Below are 23,162 nucleotides of genomic sequence, written 5' to 3'. Positions count from 1 at the left end.
ACATCACTGCCCCAAGTTAAAAATGATAAAAAGGAATCTTCAAAGGTATTCAGTAGCTTGTTCGCAAGCCATGCAGCTAGAAAAGGCGACAACCAGAACTAGAGCGCAAGCACTCTGAGAGCCTTGCTCTGCGTCACAGCCTCACTTAAGCAGCTCTCTAAGCGCACTCTGTGTGAGCGTGTGCGCCATGCAGCGAGGTGCTCACACCACTCCTGGTGTCCAGCTTAGGTGGGTAGCGTGAGCACTGAACCCAGGCCAGCAGGCTAACAGCTGAGCCATCTTCTTAGCCATCCCTGCTGCTAGCTTTTAATATTAATGCCAAAGGAAGGCTTTTGCTATTTAATAGAGTACAATGCCCTTTTCCCAAAGCCCTGTTCACAACATGGTAACAAATAAGCAGGAATTTAATTGAAAATGCCTATGTGAATATAAAAAAATTGTACCAATGTGCCCCACTTCACAGCCTAGAGTGTCCATACTATCTCCATTCACACTATCGCTTGAGAAACTGCAGGTGACTCCTTGAGATTCCACGTTTCAAAAATATTTCAATTTATACATTTGTGCGGAGGGAGAGAGAAAAATAAAGTATGGGCATGCCAACGTGTCTTGCCACTGCCCACGACTCCATACGCTAGCACCACTTTGTGCACCGGACTTTATATGGGTATTGGGGAACAGAATCCACCTGGCAGGCTTTGCAAGCAAGTGCCTTAACCACTGAGCCGGTTTTGCAGCCCTAAAATTCTACTTTTTAAAAAGAGGAAATAATGTGAAAGTGAAATTAATTAAAACTAGCTTAAATTTTAGAGTAAACTTTCACTTATACCAAAAAAAGAAAAAGAAAAAACTCTACCAAAAAATATAGGAGCCCATATTAATTTATCTCATTAATGCACTGCTTGACTTAAAAACTCGAGTAAAAGCTGGGCATGGTGGCACACGCCTTTAATCCCAGCACTCAGGAGGCAGAGGTAGGAGAATTGGCATGAGTTGGAGACCACCCTGAGAATACATAGTGAATTCCAGGTCAGCCTGGCCCAGAGGAGACTGTACCTCAAAAAAAAAAAAAAAAAAAAAAAAAAAAAAAACAAGAAAATTAAGAATAGCATTCCCCAAAGCACTGTCCTCATAGTTAAACAGATAAATTAATTTTAAATGTTTTCTCTCCCTCTCTCTCTAAAGTGAGGTGCTAAAGAGAGCAAACCCAGGCACTTACTTGCGAAGCCTAGTACCCAGGGTCTTTCACCAGCTAAGCAAACATCCACCCATGAGCTCTGGGTGTCCCTAGGTCTGTAACATGCATATAATGTATAATATGAGCATGAGTAATTTCTATAGAGACTTTATAACACATGAAATCAGAATGTGTTAATGAAAAAAGTAACATACTAGCTTATTAAAAATTACAAATTCTAACAAAAGCAATTTGATATTAGTGAGCTTAAATCTATTTCTCTATCCATTAAGATAGAACTGTTTATAACTTCTTAAAATATTAAAATGTTATAAAATACAATTAAACTACTACAATTCTGAGTTGCTGTGTTTTAGAACCACCGAACATGATTTTGTAAAAACTGATAACCTGTAAAGTTATAAAAAAATCTCCAGTTAGAAGACTGACTTCCCAAAATGAAAAAGCAGCCCATTTCAAGTCAAGTTATTTACTAGTTCACTATGTGAAAACAACTGTTCATTGTATGATGAACACATTAGAAACCAGAACAACTCAGGGCCAGCAGATGGCTCAATGGTTAAAGGCACGAACTTGCAAAGCCTGCTGACCCAGGTGCCATTCTCCAGTCACTTGTGTAAAGCTGGATGGGTATTCATTTGCAGCAGTAAGAAAGAAATAGTGGCATCCATCCACACAGACATATGCGTACACAAATAAACAAATACTTTAAAAAAGAAAATATAACAACTCATATAAATATATTAAGATAGTACTTTCATTACCCAATATACTTAGGCTCTCGGTCTGAAAAACCTTCTGAAGTGGCGGGAAGTAAATAACAAGTAATTGTCCCATGATAGATCCGAGAACTGCATAGCAAAACATCTTATTACTGCAGAGTCCAATCTCAAACACAGACTTGGTCTGTTGGCAAAACAGAGAGTTCTGATTAATCCTCCCTGGTCATGGAAAAACTGTCTTCATTATATAAACACTTCCTTTCACACTGGAATAATCAATACCTCTGAATACTACTAAGTTCCACAATGTCAATGCCATGAAATCTCGTGACTTTATTCTGGAATAATACAAATCAAATAAGGATAAATATGAGGGCAACTTTTATTTATCTAAAAAAAATTAAAAAAAAATAAAAAAAAAAAAGGTTTGCTTGGCCAGCCATGGTGGTAACCTGCCTGTAATACAGGCCTTCAGAAAGCTGAGCAAACGGCCTGAAGTTTGAAGTAGATCTGAGCTAAACAATGAGGCTTATTAAAAACAAAAAAACTTGCTTAAGAAGAATTAGACTACGTAAAAGAAGAAACTTATTACTTTGGTACACCAAAGTATTAAGAAAGTTTGTTTAATCTAAATATATTTATCTTATTTTTGCTAACTATTATCTATTCACTCAGGTAAACAATGTAAAATGCTTCAACAAATGGATCTAATTATGTGTGTATAGGGAAAGAAAACTACCTCTCATGAAACAAAAACACAAATATACAGCATCTTCAAAAATTAGATTCAATTAGCAGTTAATTCCCTGCACCTGGGAAGTTCCAGTACAGCAAGTGGCAAAGGATGCAGTGAAGGGTTCATAAAGGGCTTCAGACGGTCAACAGTTTGCATGAAATGAACAAACACTAAGTGCATAAACTACTTTAAGACTAAAATGAGGAATACTGCCTCATATGGAACTTTCAAGGGCAGTATACTCTGAAAAAGTGCCACAAGGTCCTGACCTATTATTTTCTATCAAAATACTTTTAGACGAACAAGATGTGGTTGTCTTCATGTACAACATGGGAAGGATAAACAAAGTAAAGACCCCAAGCTTTGACACAATGACAGAAGTGATAAGGAATAAATTGTAAGGTTTGTACTATATTCACACGTTTTTCTGAACCTACCCTATGACTGCAGCTAATAAAGATGAGACAACAGGGCTGGAGAGATGGCTTAGCCATTAAGGTGCTTGCCTGTGAAGCCTAAGAACACAGGTTTAAATCTCCAGACCCCACATAGCCAGACACAGTGATGTAAATGTGCAATATTACACATATGCACCTGTGTCTGGAGTTCGTTCACAGCAGCGAAAGGCCCTGGCACCCCCATTCATTCTCTCTCTAATAAAATCAAAAATAGAATGAGAAAACAAATTTGGTGGACTTTGATATTTGAGTCACAGATAAGGCTTATCTCCACAAATTGCCCCATCCTTATTTTTGACCAATGGACCATGTCTATACAAGGATATTGGTGGCTATAATCTGTGGCTACGAAATCCGAAAGATGTCATAACCGTAGTCCTTGCCCATTTCCTATTAGTAAGGGCTCCAGTCAACTGTTAGATTAAGAAAGATCATACCTGAGACCTGGAACTTAGTGCATTGAACATGTCAAAAAACACAAAGCATGTGAAGGTCATTGTCGTGTCTCGAGGTGTTATTACATTGTCTCGCAGCTGTCAAGAGTTCAGAAGATAACTTTTCAGCAGTCAAGTTAAATGTTAAGAAACTCCTTCCACTATGAGGTAGCTTTAGTCTAAGCCATGAAACTTACAAGCTATCCATATTTTCTACAAATCACTTAGGGAACAATTGAAGCTTACATTTAAGTTTCTAAATATCTTTGTGTTGGGTATTAAAATACTGTTACTATTTAAAAACAACATAGATACTTAAGGACGCAGATTGTCTATAGCTTGTTCCAAAATTTTCACGATATAATTCTTCTCTACAGACTTAAATGACTTTAAAAGTTGTATATCAATAATTCTCTTAACCCATATATGTTAATATCAAATTCTTAAAATTCTTTCATCACATTTTTTACTAAGAGATCTCAACTTTGCTGACCTTTATAACCCACAGAAAATAACTAAGAACCCTATTACACGGAATAAATCATAACACAGCAGTTTATCTAGTAAATATACCTCTCGCCAGAAGACAAACAAGGTCCCACAAACAATGATGATTGATGAAACAAGTATTTTAAGTATCAAATTTTTAGTCAAAATGCTGTCCTTCCAGTTGCGAGGAGGTTTGCGAATGACATCTTTATCCACTGGTTCTACTCCAAGGCTTAGCAAACAGAAAAACAAATTACCTTAAAGTGTTAAGGTTAGGACTGATTTTTATGATATTACTAACTTCATTTATATAGACAACTAAATGTTTTCATATGAAAACAAATTGCTAAATCACGAAGAAAACTGTGGCTGTAGCTGTCTGTCACTGGCTGTTTCGTGAGCCCTGGGCTGGGAGGAGGGAGGACAGAGAAGGAAGGAGAGGGGCGGGGCACGGGGGGGGGGGGGATATAGGTGAGGAGACGGCAGTGTGTGTGTCATTTTTTTAACCTCTTACATTTACTTAGCAAAGTTTGCCAGCAGTTGATAGTCAACTTTCAAAAAAAAAAAAACAAAAAAAAAAAAAACCTGTCCAATTCCATTTATATATAAATTGATTTATTTCACATACAAGATATACCAAGAAGACAAGCAGGGACTGTCGTGATTAGGGTGATTTACTGCAATGCTCTAACACGTGTCACTCTGCTGTTAAAACAGATGCTCATGTCCTGCAGTACTTTCCCAATAAAGTCTCAAAACCAACAGGACCTACACACTGAAGTAAACTTTGAGATTTCTCCATTACATCCAATTCTTAGAAATAAGTTTACTTTCTAGGGCCAGGAACCACAACTATTCCCTGATTCGTTCTTAGACAAAAACTGAACGTGACAAACTGTAAAGGGTCAGATCCAGGCCATTCTCAATAAGTATTCAAAGAGAATAAATGACATGGACAGATGACACACCTGACAGCAGACATGTTGCTAAGCTGTCCATAGTGAAGTGGGTTTTTTCATTGTTGTTTTTGCAAGTTAGGGTCTTGCTCTAGGCTGGGCTTACCTCTAACTCATAGCAAGCCTCCCACCTTTGCTTCCCAAGTGCTGGGATTAAAGGCATGCACCACCACACCTGGCCACAATGAAATTTTAAAACATTTTATAACTGTTTTGTCTTTCTGGGTTATGCATGAAAAAAAAAGTACCTCTGAGCTGGGGGTCCATCCATAATAATATTTATCCACAAAATCTGCATTGCATTGAGAGGATTAGGAAAGTTCATTAATGTTGCCAACGAAATTAAAGTTAATGCTGCTATACTCCTGTTGAAAAACAGCCATTAAAAAAATCATCAGCACAAAAAACTTCATGTAGATTTTATAACATTTTACTTACATATTACTGCTGTGCTTTAAAGGAGACCTAGGGATTACTGTGTGTGCTTCATTCATGTGAACATTCTAACAAGAAAACCCACAATCTTAGAGCCCACTGCAATCTATCTGCCTCACCTCAGGAGTGCTGGAATTACAGACATGAGCCACTACACTTTCTTGCTAAGATTTTAAAATTATTTTAACAAAGCATTTTAACAAAAGATTTTCAAAATTCTTAGGCAACAATAGCAAAAAAACAAAATGGGGGGGGTGGAGTTGTTTAGTTTTTCATCTGAGACAGACAGGCCTCTGTGTTCTCCTGCCTTAGCCTCTGGAGTGCCACCAAGAAGATGTTTTTAAATCTACAAACCATACTTTCAATATTTAACTACTTAAAAAAATAGCCTGGGGGCTGGAGAGATGGCTTAGCAATTAAGGTGCTTGCTTATGAACCCTAAGGACTCAGGTTTGATTCCCTAGTGACCACATAAGCCAGGTCTACCAAGTGATGCATGCTTTTGGAGTTCGTCTGCAGTGACTAGAGGCCCTGGCATGCCCATTCTCTCTGTCTCGTCTTTGTTTTTTTTTTTTGTTTTTTTTTTTTTGGTTATTTTTCAAGGTAGGGTCTCACTCTAGCCCAGGCTGACCTGGAATTCACTATGGAGTCTCAAGGTGGCCTTGAACTCCTATCTCTGCCTCCTGAGTGCTGGGATTAAAGGCATGCACCACCACGCCCGGCTTTGTCTTTGTATTTCTTTCTCTTTGTTTGCAAATATATATACATAAAAAAAAAGACTTTACTAGTTTCTAACTACAAAACACTTTCTAATCTCAAAAAAGGATGCCAACATTTATACAATGGAGTTCTACTCAGTGGTAAAGAAAATGAACTTATGAAATTGGCACACAAATGAAGTTATGAAATTGGCAGAAAAATGGATGGATCTGGAAAGGATTATACTAAGTGAGGTAACCCAGGCCCAGAAAGCCAAGTGCCACATGTTCTCCCTCATATGTGGATCCTAGTTACAGATGATTGGGCTTCTGTGTGAGAAGGAAAATACTTAGTAGCAGAGGCCAGCAAGTTAAAAAGGAGATATAAAGGGAAGAGAAAGGAAGGGAGGAGGGTATAGTAGGTTGGTATTGTATATATGTAAGTAGAATGATTGAGATGGGAAGGTAATATGATGGAGAATGGAATTTCAAAGGGGAAAGTGCGGGAGGTGGAGGGTATTACCATGGGATATTTTTTATAATCATGGAAAATGTTAATAAAAATTTTGAAAAGATAAAAAATTAGGGCTGGAGAGATGGCTTAGCAGTTAAGCGCTTGCCTGTGAAGCCTAAGGACCCCAGTTCAAGGCTCGGTTCCCCAGGTCCCACGTTAGCCAGATGCACAAGGGGGCGCACGCGTCTGGAGTTCGTTTGCAGAGGCTGGAAGCCCTGGCGCGCCCATTCTCTCTCTCTCCCTCTATCTGTCTTTCTCTCTGTGTCTGTTACTCTCAAATAAATAAATAAATAAATAAAAATTTAAAAAAAATAAAAATAAAAAAAGATAAAAAATTAAATTTAATTTAAAAAAATGAAAAAAAATTTAGAGCTCTAAAAAGAAAAAAAAAAAAGATGCCAAAAGACAGATTTGACCCTGCCCCTCTTAGATTTAAAAAATAACCAAGTATTTTTTTGGCGGGAGTGAATGTCTATCTGCTGCTCCCACAAAACATAATACACAAGCCCATACCTGCAACCACTGAGGAGAGTCCCCACCAGAATGGGGGCAGGGACGAGGGAAAAGAGGGTACCAACACATGATGTATTCATATGAAATATACTGTTAATAATAAAACATTTTAAAAATAACTAAATAAATGTCAAATGCTTATTACACAGGACAGGCAGCACTCTGTCATCATGGGGGATTGGTTCCAGGATTCCCTTCCAATGCCAAACTTCCAGTCTCTTATATGGTACTTAATACAATCTAAATGCCATGTCACTGGTAGTTACACTACATTATCAAGAACATAGACAAAGGGGAAATCCCCAATGTTCAGTACACACGCCTCCCCCCACTGCCCCCTCCTGAGAATTTTGGGCCCAGAATTAAACCTCACATGTAGACCCTGTGGCTACAAACAAAGGACCACGTACTCTGATGATATAGGTACCTACTTATCACATTCAAGATCTCTCATGTCAAGATTAATTTCAAGAATTACAATGCATTTTCTTTGTAGAAAACATAAAAAAAAAAAACCCACAGTAATATAGGGCATAAGTTCCTAGGCATTCTTCTCAAGTTCTTTTTTGTATAATTTATCCAGAAGACACATGAGTGAAACAAAGTTCTTAAAAACTTACGTGCTCAATTGAAATCTAACAAAATTTTTAATGTTATTATAAATCCCTTTACCCTCTTCAATTGCAGACCTAAAATTAAAAAAAAGAGAGAAAATATCACACAAAAATAAAAATCTATTTTCATTAATACATTGTGAAGCTGGGTTTGAAACTAAATTTATAATTAAGTAATGTTAAGAATCAACAAAAAAATAATTTAACATAAGATTAGGAAGTATTTCTTTTAGCAAGGAACTACTTACTTTTATTACAAAACATTAAAATTCATAATCTTAAAAAATATTTGAACATTAAAATCATATATTGCCTCTCAACAATGCTACACACTTCTCATACTAAAATAATGATGTTCTTTATCCTTCAAAGCTTATTTTGCTTAGTGGGTTAAATTAATACATCAGGAATCAAATAGCTATGAGTTGGATAAGAAATAATTTAAGCTAACACTTCCATACAAAAGCAGGTAATATGCTATGTAAAGACTTTAAACATGTGGTTTGTGGAAATTCATGTGTGAACTCTCATTTACTTGGCTAAATTAAGAAAATAGGTATTTTAAAAACACCCTTTTCAGGGCTGGAGAGATGGCTAGCAGTTAAAGGCACTTCCTACAAAGCCTAAGGACCCTGGTTTGATTCCCCAGAACCCATGTAAGCCAGATGCACCAGGTGACATATGTACACAGCACACATTTGGAGTTCGCTCTGTAAATAATAAAAAATTTGAAAAAGACCACCTTTTTCCTACCAAGATATTTACACAACTCTAAGAATGGAGACTAAAAACTGCTGTTATCTTTGAAAGAGGTTGTTAAAGGTTGAGTCCTAAGCACCCAAAGGAATCAGTTTGGGAAAAAAAATTTTTTAATTAAAAAGTACCATGAAACACAAAATTAGAGTTTATCACTGAAACAAGTAAGCTCAGGGGGCCAACACGCTCTCCATCTATGACTGCAAAATGTCACCGCTTGGCATCACACTGCAGTCTTCAAGGAGATGAGAACAGTAGATGAAGCAAGCAATCAATACCAGGAAATGGGGGTAACCTAATGGCTTGTACAAGCAAACAGGTGGGGTGGACCTGGTAACTTTACTTCAATGTAAAACATACTATAAACTTAACCAGAGTAACGACCCCTCCCCAGTGAAAGGTCACTGCTGTATGATCATATTAGTGTCCAGAAAAATATGACATGTGGCTCTCACTCAGCAGCTATTTCTTAAATAAATAGCCCTGCTATTTATTATATGTTTCCACCCATACAAATTATTTTCCTCAAACTTCAAATTGGCCATCAAATAAGAGAAGCAACATGATTTAATTTGTCCAGTGTGTAACTGTGAATTCTTTTCCTGTTGAATTATCAGAGAGGAGGAGAGAGGAAGACTGGACCTACATTATGGTTTGGAAGTCATCATCCACCAGGATCATGTCTGCAGCCTCTTTGCAGACATCTGTGCCAGTCTGGCCCATCGCAATTCCAATGTCTGCAGCCTTCAGAGCAACGGCATCATTTACTCCATCCCCTGTCATGGCCACAACTGACCCATTCTTCTGCAGAGACTGAAGTGGAACAGGTAAGACCAGGGAGGGGAAATTTTGATTTCAAAAATATGTTGCTTCCATATAGGCAATGAGACAATACTGTCATTTTTCATATAATTAAGATTATAAAAAATGTAACTTCAATACATGGAGGTCTTAATAAAATAAAGCTCAGAAAATGTTGCTACTATTATGACCATCCGAGAGAACTAGTTGTATGGCTGATGCCTGATGTAGTCAATTATACAAGGATTCTGATCACAAGAAATGCTGTCTCCCACAGGATATTAAACAATGCCTGGCAGCATTTTTTATTATCTTGAATTGGCATCTACCACATAGGGGCCAATGGTACTCAACATTCTATAATACACTGGACAGCCCTCCATCACTGGCTAGAAATGAGCCACCCTAAAATGTCAACAATGCCAAAAATGACAAACTTCCAACCTTACAAAGCTGGTTACTGCAATTAACAAATACTGGGTAGTACTGACACTGCTTTATATTCAACTGCATGGTATATAACATCTATATGTATGTATGTGTGTGTGTGTATATATACATATATGAAATTCTCAGTCAGCAAGTGGAGCTAAAAAATTCTTAATATCTACCTACCAATGCCCAAGTCCTATAATCTCAGCGTACAACCCAGTATTTACATGCATGTTGCGCAGTCCACATAATGAAAACGTTGCTTAACACTGCATTTCTAGAATGCAGCCTTTACAGGTGAGTGACAAACGGCTGTGTTTGACTAACCTCAACAGCAGCCTTCGAAACACTGTTTATACTCTTAAAGCACTTTGCTTCTGTATTTATTCAGTCTCCAACAGCATTCTCACTGGGATGATTTAGCTATGCATTTGTCAAAACAGACTTCAATACTGTCTTTAAATAGGCTGGATTTGCAAACACTTTACAGCATTCTCCTATACCCTTCTATGCCAATTAAATTTTCTATTACTGTTTCTATGTCAAAGTAAAAAAAAAAAAAAAAAAAAGACACACCTGTAGTGGGGAGATGGCTATCTGGGGAAAGTGTTTGCCACACAAGCATAAGGACCTGACTTTAGATTCCCAGTGCCCATGTACAAGCTGGCATCTCTATCTATGATGCACCCTTATGATCCCCAGTGCTGGGGAGGCAAAAGTATCCCTGGTAGCTAGTTTATCCAAATCAGCCAACCCCAAGCTCAGCGAGAACCTGTCTCTGTTAAGTGGAGAGCAGCTGAGGAAGACAACCTCACACCAAACTGTGGCCTCTACAGTGTGTGAACCTACACACAGGTGTGCCCCCACATGCAGTTCTGACTCTGACACTCTCTCAGTACTCCGCATAATGCAAATGGGGGGAAGGGGGCGGGGGGGTTAGGCATGGTGGCACACAACTTTCAACTTTCATCCCAGCACTTTGAAGGCGGAGGCAGAAACAAAGTGAGCCTAACAAAAACTAGCAGCATTCTGAACACAGAACTAACATATCTGGTCTGTAGACACTCACCTTAATGATTTTCATCTTGTGCCTTGGGCTTGCTCTGTAAAATACTGCAACCTGTTGAAAATAAAAAGAAATAATAAAAATCTTCAATGGTTCCAAGTAGCAGAATAACCTATGCATTTATATCTATTGACCTTTCCTAGGTCCCATTTAAGTTTTACTTATTTTGATATGAAAATCAAACTTAATCATTGCCATATCTATGGTTCACACACACACATCTGATGCAGGCATTTCAACCTTTATCAAAGAAAAGGCTGTATTTATTATAAGGAAATATATAATCTAAAGAAGTCATCTAATTTAAATGTTTTACGTTTAAACTATGGACAAAAATAGCCTTGTTCTTGGTGTTCCAGAAATGGAAAAGGGACAATTTTCCTTACCCACAAGACATTGGTAAACAACTGCGATGGCCTTTGCCCTTCAGTCTCCCTGGGGGGAGAGCAGCTGCTTCCCAAGTCTGCGGAGCTGTGTGAACCTGTCAGGCACTGCTCCTTCTCTGCTCTGGGACAATTCACTACTCTGCTTCTACTATAGTCCAAATCTGCCTGAATGATAGGATTTCTTCAACTATATGTAATCCTTTTTTTATGACCTTATCTCTTATTTTCCTGAAGCCCTTCATTGTGCCCTAAAGTAGTAACAAAATTTCTCCTGTATCCTCAACTCTGTCACCTGGCTGTTCCCTTAGTTTTCTGCAACACTGCTATCTCTTACAGCCCCCTTCAGAGCACCTGCAGGGGAGCCTTGGGGATGGGCCCGTCCTCCATTCTCACTCACGAAACCATAGGCGCAAAGGTCACCAGTTTATACTTCCCACTCACTGCAAGCATTCACTCAGAGCCCCAACCTCTCATTCCAGCCTCTGCAATCTGACAAGCCACGGTGATTTAAAGAGCTGCAGAGTGCATCATTCTCTTTCCTACATACACCACTGATGCTGGTACTATGCAAGATTCCCATTTTATTCCCTAAGCTCCCAGGATTCGTTCCTATCAATTTTCTCTCCTCATATTTCCATTCATCCCTCTCCACAGCCTTGCTCTTCGCTGAAAACCTCATTCTCTACTTTAAAAGAAAACAGAACATTTCTACAACCCCATCACGTAGTATTTGCACCCAGGCTCTGACTATTCTACTGTGAATGAACTGATACTCCTTTTTTAATTTTTTTTTTTACCTACTTTAGATCATTCCCCAGAAATTCTTCCCTCTCCTGAATCAATTTTTTTCCCAGTAGTTCCATTTAAAAAGTGGAAACCCACGCAACATTCCCTCCCATTAGAGCTGTCACCCTACCTTCCTTTTTTTAGTCATGTTATGTTCGAACTTCAATCTTCCTTTCCCATCTTTCTCATTTGCTTGTTTCAGTGTTTTTAGCACTTACTCTCATGTGTATAAAACTCTATTTACTTTAAAATATAAGCTCCATAAAGGCAGAGTGTTACCCTGTGCCTCCAGTGTCCTATAAACACATGTGAAATGAAGGAATAAACTGATAGAATCTCACTGCCATCATAAAGACATCCCACTTTCTCTCTATAAAAAAAAACCTAAATAAGAAATTATTATTTTCTCAGACTAAGGACTCAGTTGAACAGTAGTAATACCACACTGCTAATTAGTCTGGGTCCTGTGAATCCATGAATCACATAGCTTATATTTGGAGAATATTCTTTAAAAAAAAAAAAGAAGAAAGTTCAAAAACCTATTCAGAAATTCTTTAGTGTATCTTCATGTAAGGAGAAGCCACCAAAGCATGATGATATCTTTCTAAGGAAAACTTGCAATTAAGAGCAGCACTGAAATGCAACATGAGATTTTAGCAAAGGCCTTAGATTATACAGCACAGTCAAATAAAGGTTAATTATGAATATTGATACTGTACAGAGAACACTGTGCCTTTACTCCACATAATTAACTTTTGAAACGTTCAAACCACTTTTTCATAGCTATTTTGGCTTACCAAAAATAACAAGTCACCAACTGTTGGGCTGGAGTATACTCCTGTTACATAAACCAGCAAATTACTCGGATGAGGTAAGTACACCTAATACTTAGGATGTTAACACTGCAGAGCTTTTGGCATCACCTCGAAATATGACAACAGCCACTTTGGGACAAAGCAGATCAAAAGAAAATGGAAGGAGCACTTGGTCGTGTATGTGGGCACTTATGTGCCACATATGCACCGCTTTGCATCCAGCTATACACGCACACTGGGAAACCAAACCCAGGCCAACAGGCTTTACAAGACAGCGCCTTTAGCTGCTGAACAATTTCCCCAACCCTGATCTTCCTCTACATGTGATACGTATTACTCACGGAACAAAATTTGTTCTTAAAACATCAGAATGATTGTCAATCTGGCTGGGTAAATACTGAAATTTAATGGACACAAAATAGACATCTGAAATCTTATTCAACACATTTCACTCCCTAGAAATTACTAGAAAATAAACTATACCACCATCTCATAGTTCAGATCAAACTTGGAGTTATGAATGTATCTTATTAATAATCTTTTGACTATTCTGTCTCTCAATCTCGTGAAAGGAAAGAGCACAATGTAATCATGGTCTGGCAGTCACAAGGAGAAGGCAGGATGACACAGGGCAGGTGGAAGACAGTGGTGAGCAGAAGTACACCACAGGAGAAGAGAATAAAGGGAATAACTATCACCAGTATGCAGGGACAAGGTCCATACATTGAAAAGGAACCTGCTGGGTGTCTTTCTTGTAAGTATGCATTCAGTATTGGGTTTGTGGTCAGTGTTTTTCCTCCAGACTGACAATGACAAGGCATATGGAGAAAGAAGTTATTTTAAAAAGAAGGTAAATATTAAAGATGTTAATTTAAAAAGATGTTTCTGGATTAGAGTAACTCGCCAAAGATCCTCAAATCTAGGACAGATAAATGGGAACTAATACAATGAAGAAAATGCAGGTGGCTGAGGTAAAAATTTGTGACCTAATAAAAAGTAAACAATATACAAACTGAGATTCGAGTATAAGGGATGGTGAATAGGATCACTGAACACACAAACAGAAGAACTAATATAAAGACCAAAAACCAAAAAATGAAAGAGGATAACCACCAGTGCCATTGGAAAACACAAGACCCACTGAAAGAAGTATGAAGGTAAAACACCGAGACCCTCAGATGCACCTCATTAACTAAAACTCAGTTTCTATTTTAATTAAGTCTATGGGAAAAGAAAACATAGAAGTATGAATGGGGAATACTGAAAACACTTACATGAGGAACAGCATCAGCATGATGTGTGTGTGTGAGTGCAAGTGCATGCAAGGGCACCAACACCAAAGGACAACCTTGGTGTTGGTCCTTGCTTTCTACCTTGAGACAGTGTGGCGGCCCTAAGTTTCTAGAGAGCTCCTGTCTTTGCCTTCCACCTTGCGAAAGGAGGACTAAGACTACAGCTCTGACACCACCATGGCCAGTTTGACGCACGTTTGGGGATCTGAGCATGGGTCGTCAGGCTTATGCAACAAGCACATTTACCACCAAGCCATCTCCGGCCCCTACTATGATTTAAGATGTGGAGAAAAACTCAATATGGTGGTGATGTAAAACAAGTATTTGTAACACTAAGGGAAAAAAAAAAAAAAAAAAACTATGTAAGCTAATTGGAGGCAAATTAGAAAGTGAAATATATCTGATGGTTATGTGACAGCTAAATGAACACAGGATGAAGTGTGGGAGAGAGAGAAAGTGGAAGGGCAACAGCTCTGCTAATTTAAAAAAATCATTAATATTTGGAGAAAAAAGTATTAAAAGGACATGGAGGGAAATCCTGTAAGGAGACCTTGACATTGATGGGATTCCTCTTTCACCAACTTGGGAACACGCAGCAAGGCTAAGGTTCTGTCTCAGTCAGTCACTTTGCAATTGCACCAGGTTATCCACCATAATTCATGTGCGCACGCTCTGTCTGTGAAAGAGAGATGATACAATTTGTCTAGGCTAATGATGTAATTTGTAATTGGTTTCTTCCTTCTCTAAATACCTTTTAGGCTCATTTCCAGAATCCATTAAGAGTTTTTAGTTAGAACCAGAGGGTAAACTGAAGAAAGCAAATAAGATAGGCTAGCTTCTGTAGAAAAGGCTGAACAACGGTCTGATGGGGAAACGTTTAATTAACTGTAGAATTCACAATCACTTAGTAATGCATACTCTATCCCGATACCTCCAGAAGGCCCAAAATGGGCTTTATTCTTTCAGAAGTGAAGTATAAGAGAAAGACACGCACATAAAGTCAGATACAAAAAGTCCCATTCAAAAACCCAAGCACTGGCTCTCCCACATTAAGCAAAGCAAACACCCTCCCTTCCCTGCAGGCTCTGAAAGCAGGATTCATGCAGGCTCTAAGCTTGAGAAAAAAAGAAGCATGGCTGGGTGGCGCATTTTTACTAGTAACTGCCACACCTCTCCCTGCTCTACTAGAGGATGGGCAAGTGCAGCAGAAGTCGCGGGAGTGCAGGCCATTACGTGAAGTGCAGACTGTGGGAATACAAAGAACACTTTCAGAAGACAATGCAGCATGGGTAGTAAGAACATTACAAATGGCTCATTCTTGGTCAAATTACTCAGATGCAGGGATTCGGTAAATAAGAATAATCACATTTGGGCACAAAGTCATCTGTATAATGAGGTTCAAAGCATCTGCAAAAACATGATGAACTTCTGGAGTCACATACAGGTTCCAATCCCACTTCACAAGCTTTGGGACATCCGTCAAACCTCCCAAGTTTTCTGACCATAAATTTCCTCATCTTTTATAATGGGACTGCCAAAGTTTCTTAGAAAACGAAACTCTCGCCTTACCAGAGGATCTCATTCTGCAACCGTGTTCCTTGGTGTTTACCAAACCAAGATGAAAATTTAAGTCTACAGGGAAACCTACAAGTAAAGGCTTACAGTGGCTTCAACTGTATTCACGAAACCTGGAAGCAACCAAGATGCCCTGCTGGGTCTGTCATGCCATGGAATATTACTCAGCTCACACAAGAAACCAGCTACCAATCCAGGGGAGGACGTGGCATATACTCATGATAGACTGTTAACTCCAAAGGGCCATATTGGAAATGCTACATATACTGTATGTATACTACATATACATATACTTCCTACCATATGGTATTCAGAAAATGGAAAACCCCTTCAGAGAATGAAAAGGTCTGTGGTTGGCAGCAATTCATGTGAGAGAAGAACAGGCAGGTGGAGCACCGAGAAGTTTTAGGGCAATGGAACTATTCTACATGAAGCTGTAATGGTGGGCATAGCAATGATTCATCTGTCAAAACCCCTAGGAATACAGTAAAAAGGTAAGCCTTAATAACGTGGCCTGTAATATGAAAGTATCAGAATTGCCTAACTGTAACACAACATAAGAAGTCAATCTATGAGTATGAGAACAATCAACATAAGTGGAGTCAAGTGGATTATTCCCAAACTCTAACCTTCTGCTAACAAAACAACCTAATAATAATTATCTTTAATAAGGTACTTTTGTTTATTTTTATTTATTTATTTGAGAGTGACAGACAGAGAAAGGCAGAGAGAGAGAAAAAATGAGCGCGCCAGAGCCTCCAGCCACTGTAAACAAACTCCAGACGCATGCGACCCCTTATGCATCTGGCCAACATGGCTCCTGGGGAATCGAGCCTCGAACCAGGGTCCTTAGGCTTCACAGGCAATCGCTCAACCACTATTCCATCTCTCCAGCCCAATAATTTTTTTTAATGGCACTATCTATCTTTCTGTAAAATGGCTATAATGAGTAAATATGACAATATATGTAATATATGCATTGTCCTAGGCATGACAAATATTGGGTATTTTTAGCAGTGAAAATACACTAAAACATCACCGAGGAAATGATTATGTAATCATACATACATACCTATGTATATATGCTTTATGTTTATATACATGTACACAGGGTAGTCTATCCAACAAAACACAGAAAGTCACTAAAGACATGTTTTCTAGTAATTTCTATTTCAGAAGCATGAAGCTGCATAACATAAACATTCAGGCTTAAAACTGAACCAAGTACAAACTTTGCTTTGTTAGACACGGATTTTAAAAGCCACCATGCATCAACTTTTTTTTTTTTAAATTTTGGGCGCTAAACAGGTGCAGAACTCTTGAGTATCTGGGTGTGGTTATAAGCAGTCTGCATTGGATCTATTACTTTTTTGTATCTTCTTGTTCTTCTATAATGAACATATACTACAGTAAATATATCTCCTAATCAGAAAAGATCTATTATAAATAAAAGAGCCATGCCTGAATTTAAGATGTTGAGATTAGTGAGAAAATTCCACATTTTGAACATGCAGCTTGTGAATGTAAACTAAGTAAAAGAGAAAATACATTTTATTACTGGCAATTGATAGCTAGGAAATGGTTAATAAAATAAATGCCAAATGTGTTCTTAGTTTGAGGTAAATAAGCATATATCCACATAAAACAGGTCAAGTAACAATGAGAACAAAAGATCTGAAATATTAATGATAAGAATGCCACCCAATGCTTACAAGTGCTTCATATCTATCAACTAGGTCCTATTAGGCCCTCACAGGGCAGCCTAGGGCAATACAATTAATTTCACTTAAGGGAACTTGGCTTTAAAGAAGAAAACTTGTCTGATAAAACAGGTGCTATCTTTTATTTCCTATAATTTGCCACAAATACATTATAACCAAAGGCAAAAGAGGTATTTTGATGGAAAATGAAGTCTTTCAACAAATGGTGCTGGAACAATTGAACTCATGTTCAAGGAAACAAGTCTTAACCCATTACACATATACCAAGCTAAATCCCAACTGGGTCGCTGATGAACATATAAACTCTTAAAGCTTCTAGCAGAGAAACCTCTGTAACTTTAGCTCAGGCAGACTTCTTGGAGGCATTACAAACATGGTCTAAAAAAGCAGACACTGGAAGCCAGACTTCACCAATTAAATGCTTCTGCTTTTCAAAGCACAGCACTAAAAGAATAAAAATTTAAGCCGGGCGTGGTGGCGCACGCCTTTAATCCCGGCACTTAGGAGGCAGAGGTAGAAGGATCACCGCGAGTTCGAGGCCACCCTGAGACTCCATAGTGAATTCCAGGTCAGCCTGGGCTAGAGTGAGACCCTACCTCAAAAAAAAAAAAAAAAAAAAAAAAAAAGAATAAAAATTTTAAAAAGCAAGCCACAGACTTGGAAGAGATATTTTCAAAGCCAATACTGGATAAAGATCACAATATATTTTTTTTAAAAATCTCAGGGGTTTGGAGGGATGGATTAGCAGTTAAGGCGCTTGCATGCAAAGCCAAAGGACTAAGGTTCAACTCCCCAGGACCCATATAAGCCAGATGCATAAAGTAGATCTGGAGTTCATTTGCAGTGGCTTGGATGCCCTGGTGTGCCCATTCTCTCTCTCTTTCTCTTTCAAATAAATAAAAAAAAAATAGTTTTTAAGAATCTCAGAATAAGTAATAAAAAATATTTTTTCTAACTGAGTGTGGTGGTGCACGCCTTTAATCTCAGCAGTTGGGAGGCAGAGGTAGAAGGATCATCATGAGTTGGAAGCCACCCTGAGACTCCATAGTGAATTCCAGGTCAGCCTGGGCTAGAGCGAGACCCTATCTTGAAAAGCCAAACAAACAAAAAAAATTTTTTTTTCTTAAAAAGCACATAGGCAGGTAGTTAATACTATAAGGAACATAACATGGCAAATACGTATATGAAAAGACACTCACTATTCTAAGTTTCAAAGGGAGAGCACATTAAACCACAAGGTACCCTCATGTGCCTATGAGGATCGGGTGAGGGAGCTGCAGGTAAGTGCAGAGCACGAGAACTTCTAGGCGCTCCCAGGAGAAGCACAGGAAGCTACCACTGCCGGGTAAAGCACCTTGGCATCTCGTATGAAGTCAGACTCGCACAACCACATGACCCAGCAGTTCACGCATGCGAAATTTACCCTGAGAATTAAACTCAGTATCATGCAAAAACTGATAACACAAATGTTGACAGCTGCCTTACTCAGAGTTAGCAAAAGCTGGAACAATCCAAATGTCCTTAGACTGGCACTCATACTGTCTAAATACTCCTCAGCCATTAACAAAATAAGTTACTAAACCACATAACACAGCTCAATCACCAAGGTATTATGCTAAGTCAAAAATAAGATCTGAAAGCCTCAACTGCATGATTCAATTCTTCCAGCATTCTAGGAAAAAAAAAAACTACAGGAATATAGAAAAGGAATCACTGGCTGCTAAATACTAGAAATAAGAGAGCAGCGGACTAGAAAAAATCATAAAAGAACTTGGGGAAAAATGAAACTATTCTGTAAGTTGACTGTGGAGATGTCTCACTGGTAAGTAAACTACTTCACCAGACAGCAGTAATGGTAACACTGAGAAGAAGGCTTTCTGTCTGCAAGGCTGTATCGGCATGGCCTACCTTTGGGACTATTTGTGAAAGCTGCTGGACATCCATGGTGTCTAGTTCTTCTCCTGCTACTGACTGGGATGTTTTGGAATACAAACCCAGACGACTAGCTAAAGTAAAAAGACAGACAGAAAGTATTTAAGCAAACTGTTTGGTTTAAAAGGTTAGTCAAAAACTGCTCATTCAATCTGATTTCTTACTTACCTCTTTTCAAATAAAATGTCTACATCAATGGATCCTATGACAAAACATGGGTAAGACTAATCTACCTGAATTAATACTAAGCCTGGGCTTTTCTGTTTCATCTGTTTTGCTTTCATCTAAATTTGAGAATAAAAAAATTTCCCTACAACAGCAAACCCTAAGAATACAAAAACTAGGTCAATTAGGTTCTACTCCGTCGCTCAATTGTAATGCACATTAAACGTATTTTAAGTAAAATAACTGAAGTCAGAAAAAAATAACGGATTTTCAGTAATCACAGTTATATGCAAATTAAAACAAATGCTTAAAAGTCTTTTTTTCCCAACAATATTGTTTCAAATGACCTTCCATAGGTAACACAGTGCTTGCAATTCCTGGCCCAGATAGATCCATTACAAAGTAATAAAATCAGAATTAATGGCTCAGCAAACTGTTATCATTCACAGGCTCTGGGGACTGGGCTTAGCATCCTTCCCCACCTGTCACACTTCATAACATATCTCAAACATCACAAGAATCTCAAACATCACAGGAATGTACATACAACACACTACCCTCTTCCTATTTATGTATGTCTGCTCTCAATATTACATGAAAGTTGAAAGGAAGAGCCAAGTTCATGTTTCCTTTCACATTTATGAGCTAGTGTTTTAATCTGTCAGCAGAGTGGATTATGAAGTTAAAAATAATCAATCACCCATCTGTGAATATACAAAAGATTTCATAATGAGCTAGTTATGTGATTCTAATATGCTTTTCTAATTAAAATCAAATTTACCTAAAGTTTTTATAGTTTGAGCAAAAAATGAAGTCAGTGCTAATTATAGAATCTCAGGATAACAGAAACATACTTCACATCTCTTGATTCATAAAACTATGCACTATAACAATTTAATTAAATCTATCAAAGCCAAACAAAGCAGCCTAGTTATACCGATTGCAATGGCAGTCTCCTGTGAATCTCCAGTAATCATTTTAACAGAAACTCCCGACGCAATGAGTGTTGTAACAGCTTCTTTCACACCAGTTCTAGGAGGATCAATGATTCCCACCAGGCCAAGGAATGTCAGCTGTCCCAGCTCAGGACCAGAAGCCAAAGCAAGAACTTGGGAAATAATAAAATCCAAAAAAGAAAACACAAGTCATAAAAACATTAGAACTTAGTTGATAAGAAATCACTTAAGACTCTAATGTCATTTGCAGTTACTGCATAATCTTTATAACTCAAAGTTATTACATGGCAACTCATTATGGTGGTGTTTAATCTATCTTTATCTTTCTATTTCATAGGGTCTCTATTAAAATCTAATAGCCTGAAGGGAAGATTATATTAATAACAATTTTATATATGGTAAACCCTAGAAGGTAAAGTCAATCTACAAAGTGCTTGTAAAACCATTAGTACCAACAAATGTGAGATTACTGCTTTCTTTCCAAACATTAACAGGCAGTATTTTTTATTTGTAACTTTGGTTTTCTGAGTATAAATCACACCACTACATCATTATGTAGTTTTATGTTATCATCAGGCAGTAAGACAGAAAAAAGTCATGTTCATACCTCAAAGATCTATTAGTTTATTCTCAGAAACCTGGGACCTCTGGTAACCTTTGTGAGTCAAAAGGATGAATCTGAATCTGGGATATAATTAGACTGAACACTAAACTTCAGTACTTCATGCAAAGGCTGGAAAGTCACAGAGATCAAAGAAATATTTATCCTTATTCAAGTAGCAGGTATGTAGAACTAGAAAATCAAGGTAAGAGGCAAGCAGCTTGTTTGTCCAGTGGAAGAGCACTAGCTAACTAGTCATGTAAATGTGGGCCCCAAGGCTTTCATTCTGAAGGAAACAACCACCTGACAACCCTTGGTGCTGGGGTAGAAGCAGGTAGCAACATAATAGGGACCATAAATGTCAATCTGTTTATCAGCAAATCCTAAGAATGGAAGATCAGCTCTGGATACTCTGAGGAAGCGGTGGAACTGGCCCCGATGAAGATCTACTTAAGACATTCTTTAGGTCAAACATAGGTTCAATCAGAAGTCTCTGACAAAAAACAAGTGTTATGATTTAAGTGTGATGTCCCCCACAGCCTCGTGTGTTTGAAACTTTGGTCCCCAGCTGGTGGTACTACTTGGGAGGTTGTGGTTCATTCAGGAGGTGGGATTCAAGGTTTACAGCCCAACCATCCCACAACACTGAAGACATAAGAGTGCAGCTTTATGCTCCTGGCACCACCACAAGCCAGTCCTGCCACAGACATCCCGCCATGACAGACTTGTACCCTCAAACTGCGAGCCAAGATAAATTCTTCCTCCTTTAGGTTTTTTCTTGTCAGGTATTTGATCACAGTCATCAGAGGAAAGGAACTAGCATATATTCCAATTTCAAAGTTTAGGACCACAAGCATTTTAAGAAGCAAGCTTTATAATGGACAATATAACCACATACCAGTTTAAATTTAAAACTTTCCTATTTATAGTAAGCATAGTAGGAAGGAAATAGAATAGAGGATTAAAAATCAAAGAAAAATAAGAAACAAAGACTGAAATGCTTTTCAAAATCCCATGAAACAACCTTTTCTTCCTCTACCAAATCTGGTCTACTCCACATAACACAAAACCATATATACAAAAAAACCCATAATCCTTCAGGTAAAAAAAGCCATCAAAAATAAAAAGCGGAAACAAGCATCTCCCAAACTTTATAACCTCTTTAAGTCTTCTAACTCCATACAAGTTTGGAGTATTGTTGAGGGCTCCTAAGAGTAACAAAATTCTAGCTGTGCCACACCCCCCCTTTTGTTGCTTTTACTGTTTCACTGCTTTATTAACTGGTGGGAAACATCCCATAAACTGCAAGTGATAACACCCAGATGACCAAGAATCCAAGTGAGGGAAATAGGTTTACACTCTGTTGTGCCCTCCCTTTCTTCCCTTTCTTTCAAATTTATCTGAGCAGAGTATGCCAGAAAAGACCCCAAGTGCTAGGTGCAGTGGTGCACACTTTCAATCCCAGCACTCGGGAGGCAGAGGTAGGAGGATCACTGTGAGTTTGAGGCAAACCTGGGTCTATAGAATGAGTTCCGGGTCAGCTTGTGCTCGAGTGAGACCCTATCTTGACAGGGCGTGTGGGGTGTGTGTGCAAGTTCCTGGGTCAGCAAGCAGAAAGAAAGGAATTTCAGATGAGGAACAAGCTTCTCCAACAAGCTGCCTAGAAAAACCTCAGAGAAGTTGCCACTGCCCCATGTGGGGTGGCGTCACAGCCACCCCTACTCCTCCTTAGGCCTGACGTCAATGCGTCATACATTATGAAGGGGAAAGGAAGAAGAAACAGTGATGTTCTGTAAAAGTATTCTCAATATAGAAATAGGTCCATTGGCCAGGCATAGTGGCACACGCCTTTAATCCCAGCACTTGGGAGGCAGAGGTAGGAGAATCTCTGTAAGTTCAAGACCAGCCTAAGTCTACCAGGTCAGCCTGGGCTAGAGTGAGAACCTACCTCAAAAAAACAAAAACAAAACCAAAAAAAATTCTAGGGCACAATAATTTCTTTCCTTAGAGAGTATGAGGTTGTGAGATCACAGTCCAGTTTGGGATACACCAGGCTCTGGGGAGGACATGACGAATGGCCTTGTATCAGGAGCCTGAGGGCTGATACAGAA

General features: G+C 38.5%; 1 protein-coding gene across 3 annotated transcripts in view; it reads right to left on the bottom strand.

Moving 5' to 3' along the window:
* The window catches only part of Atp2c1 (ATPase secretory pathway Ca2+ transporting 1), a 149,240-nt gene that overhangs the window by 16,762 nt on the left and 109,316 nt on the right, over positions 1-23,162 (bottom strand). For all 3 annotated transcript variants that reach the window (XM_045136552.1, XM_045136553.1, XM_045136554.1), the window contains 9 exons: positions 20,432-20,602; positions 19,306-19,403; positions 10,826-10,876; positions 9,170-9,336; positions 7,774-7,842; positions 5,242-5,358; positions 4,122-4,269; positions 3,552-3,647; positions 1,963-2,104 (listed from right to left, as the gene is read on the bottom strand). In XM_045136552.1, coding sequence (XP_044992487.1) covers positions 1,963-2,104; positions 3,552-3,647; positions 4,122-4,269; positions 5,242-5,358; positions 7,774-7,842; positions 9,170-9,336; positions 10,826-10,876; positions 19,306-19,403; positions 20,432-20,602 — 1,059 coding nt within the window. The remainder of the gene's footprint in view (positions 1-1,962; positions 2,105-3,551; positions 3,648-4,121; positions 4,270-5,241; positions 5,359-7,773; positions 7,843-9,169; positions 9,337-10,825; positions 10,877-19,305; positions 19,404-20,431; positions 20,603-23,162) is intronic.

Source organism: Jaculus jaculus, chromosome 17 (assembly GCF_020740685.1).
Source record: "Jaculus jaculus isolate mJacJac1 chromosome 17, mJacJac1.mat.Y.cur, whole genome shotgun sequence".
NCBI classification, from domain to species: Eukaryota; Metazoa; Chordata; class Mammalia; order Rodentia; family Dipodidae; genus Jaculus; species Jaculus jaculus.
Note: the sequence above shows the minus strand (reverse complement) of the source record. Positions and strands in the feature narration are given on the sequence as shown.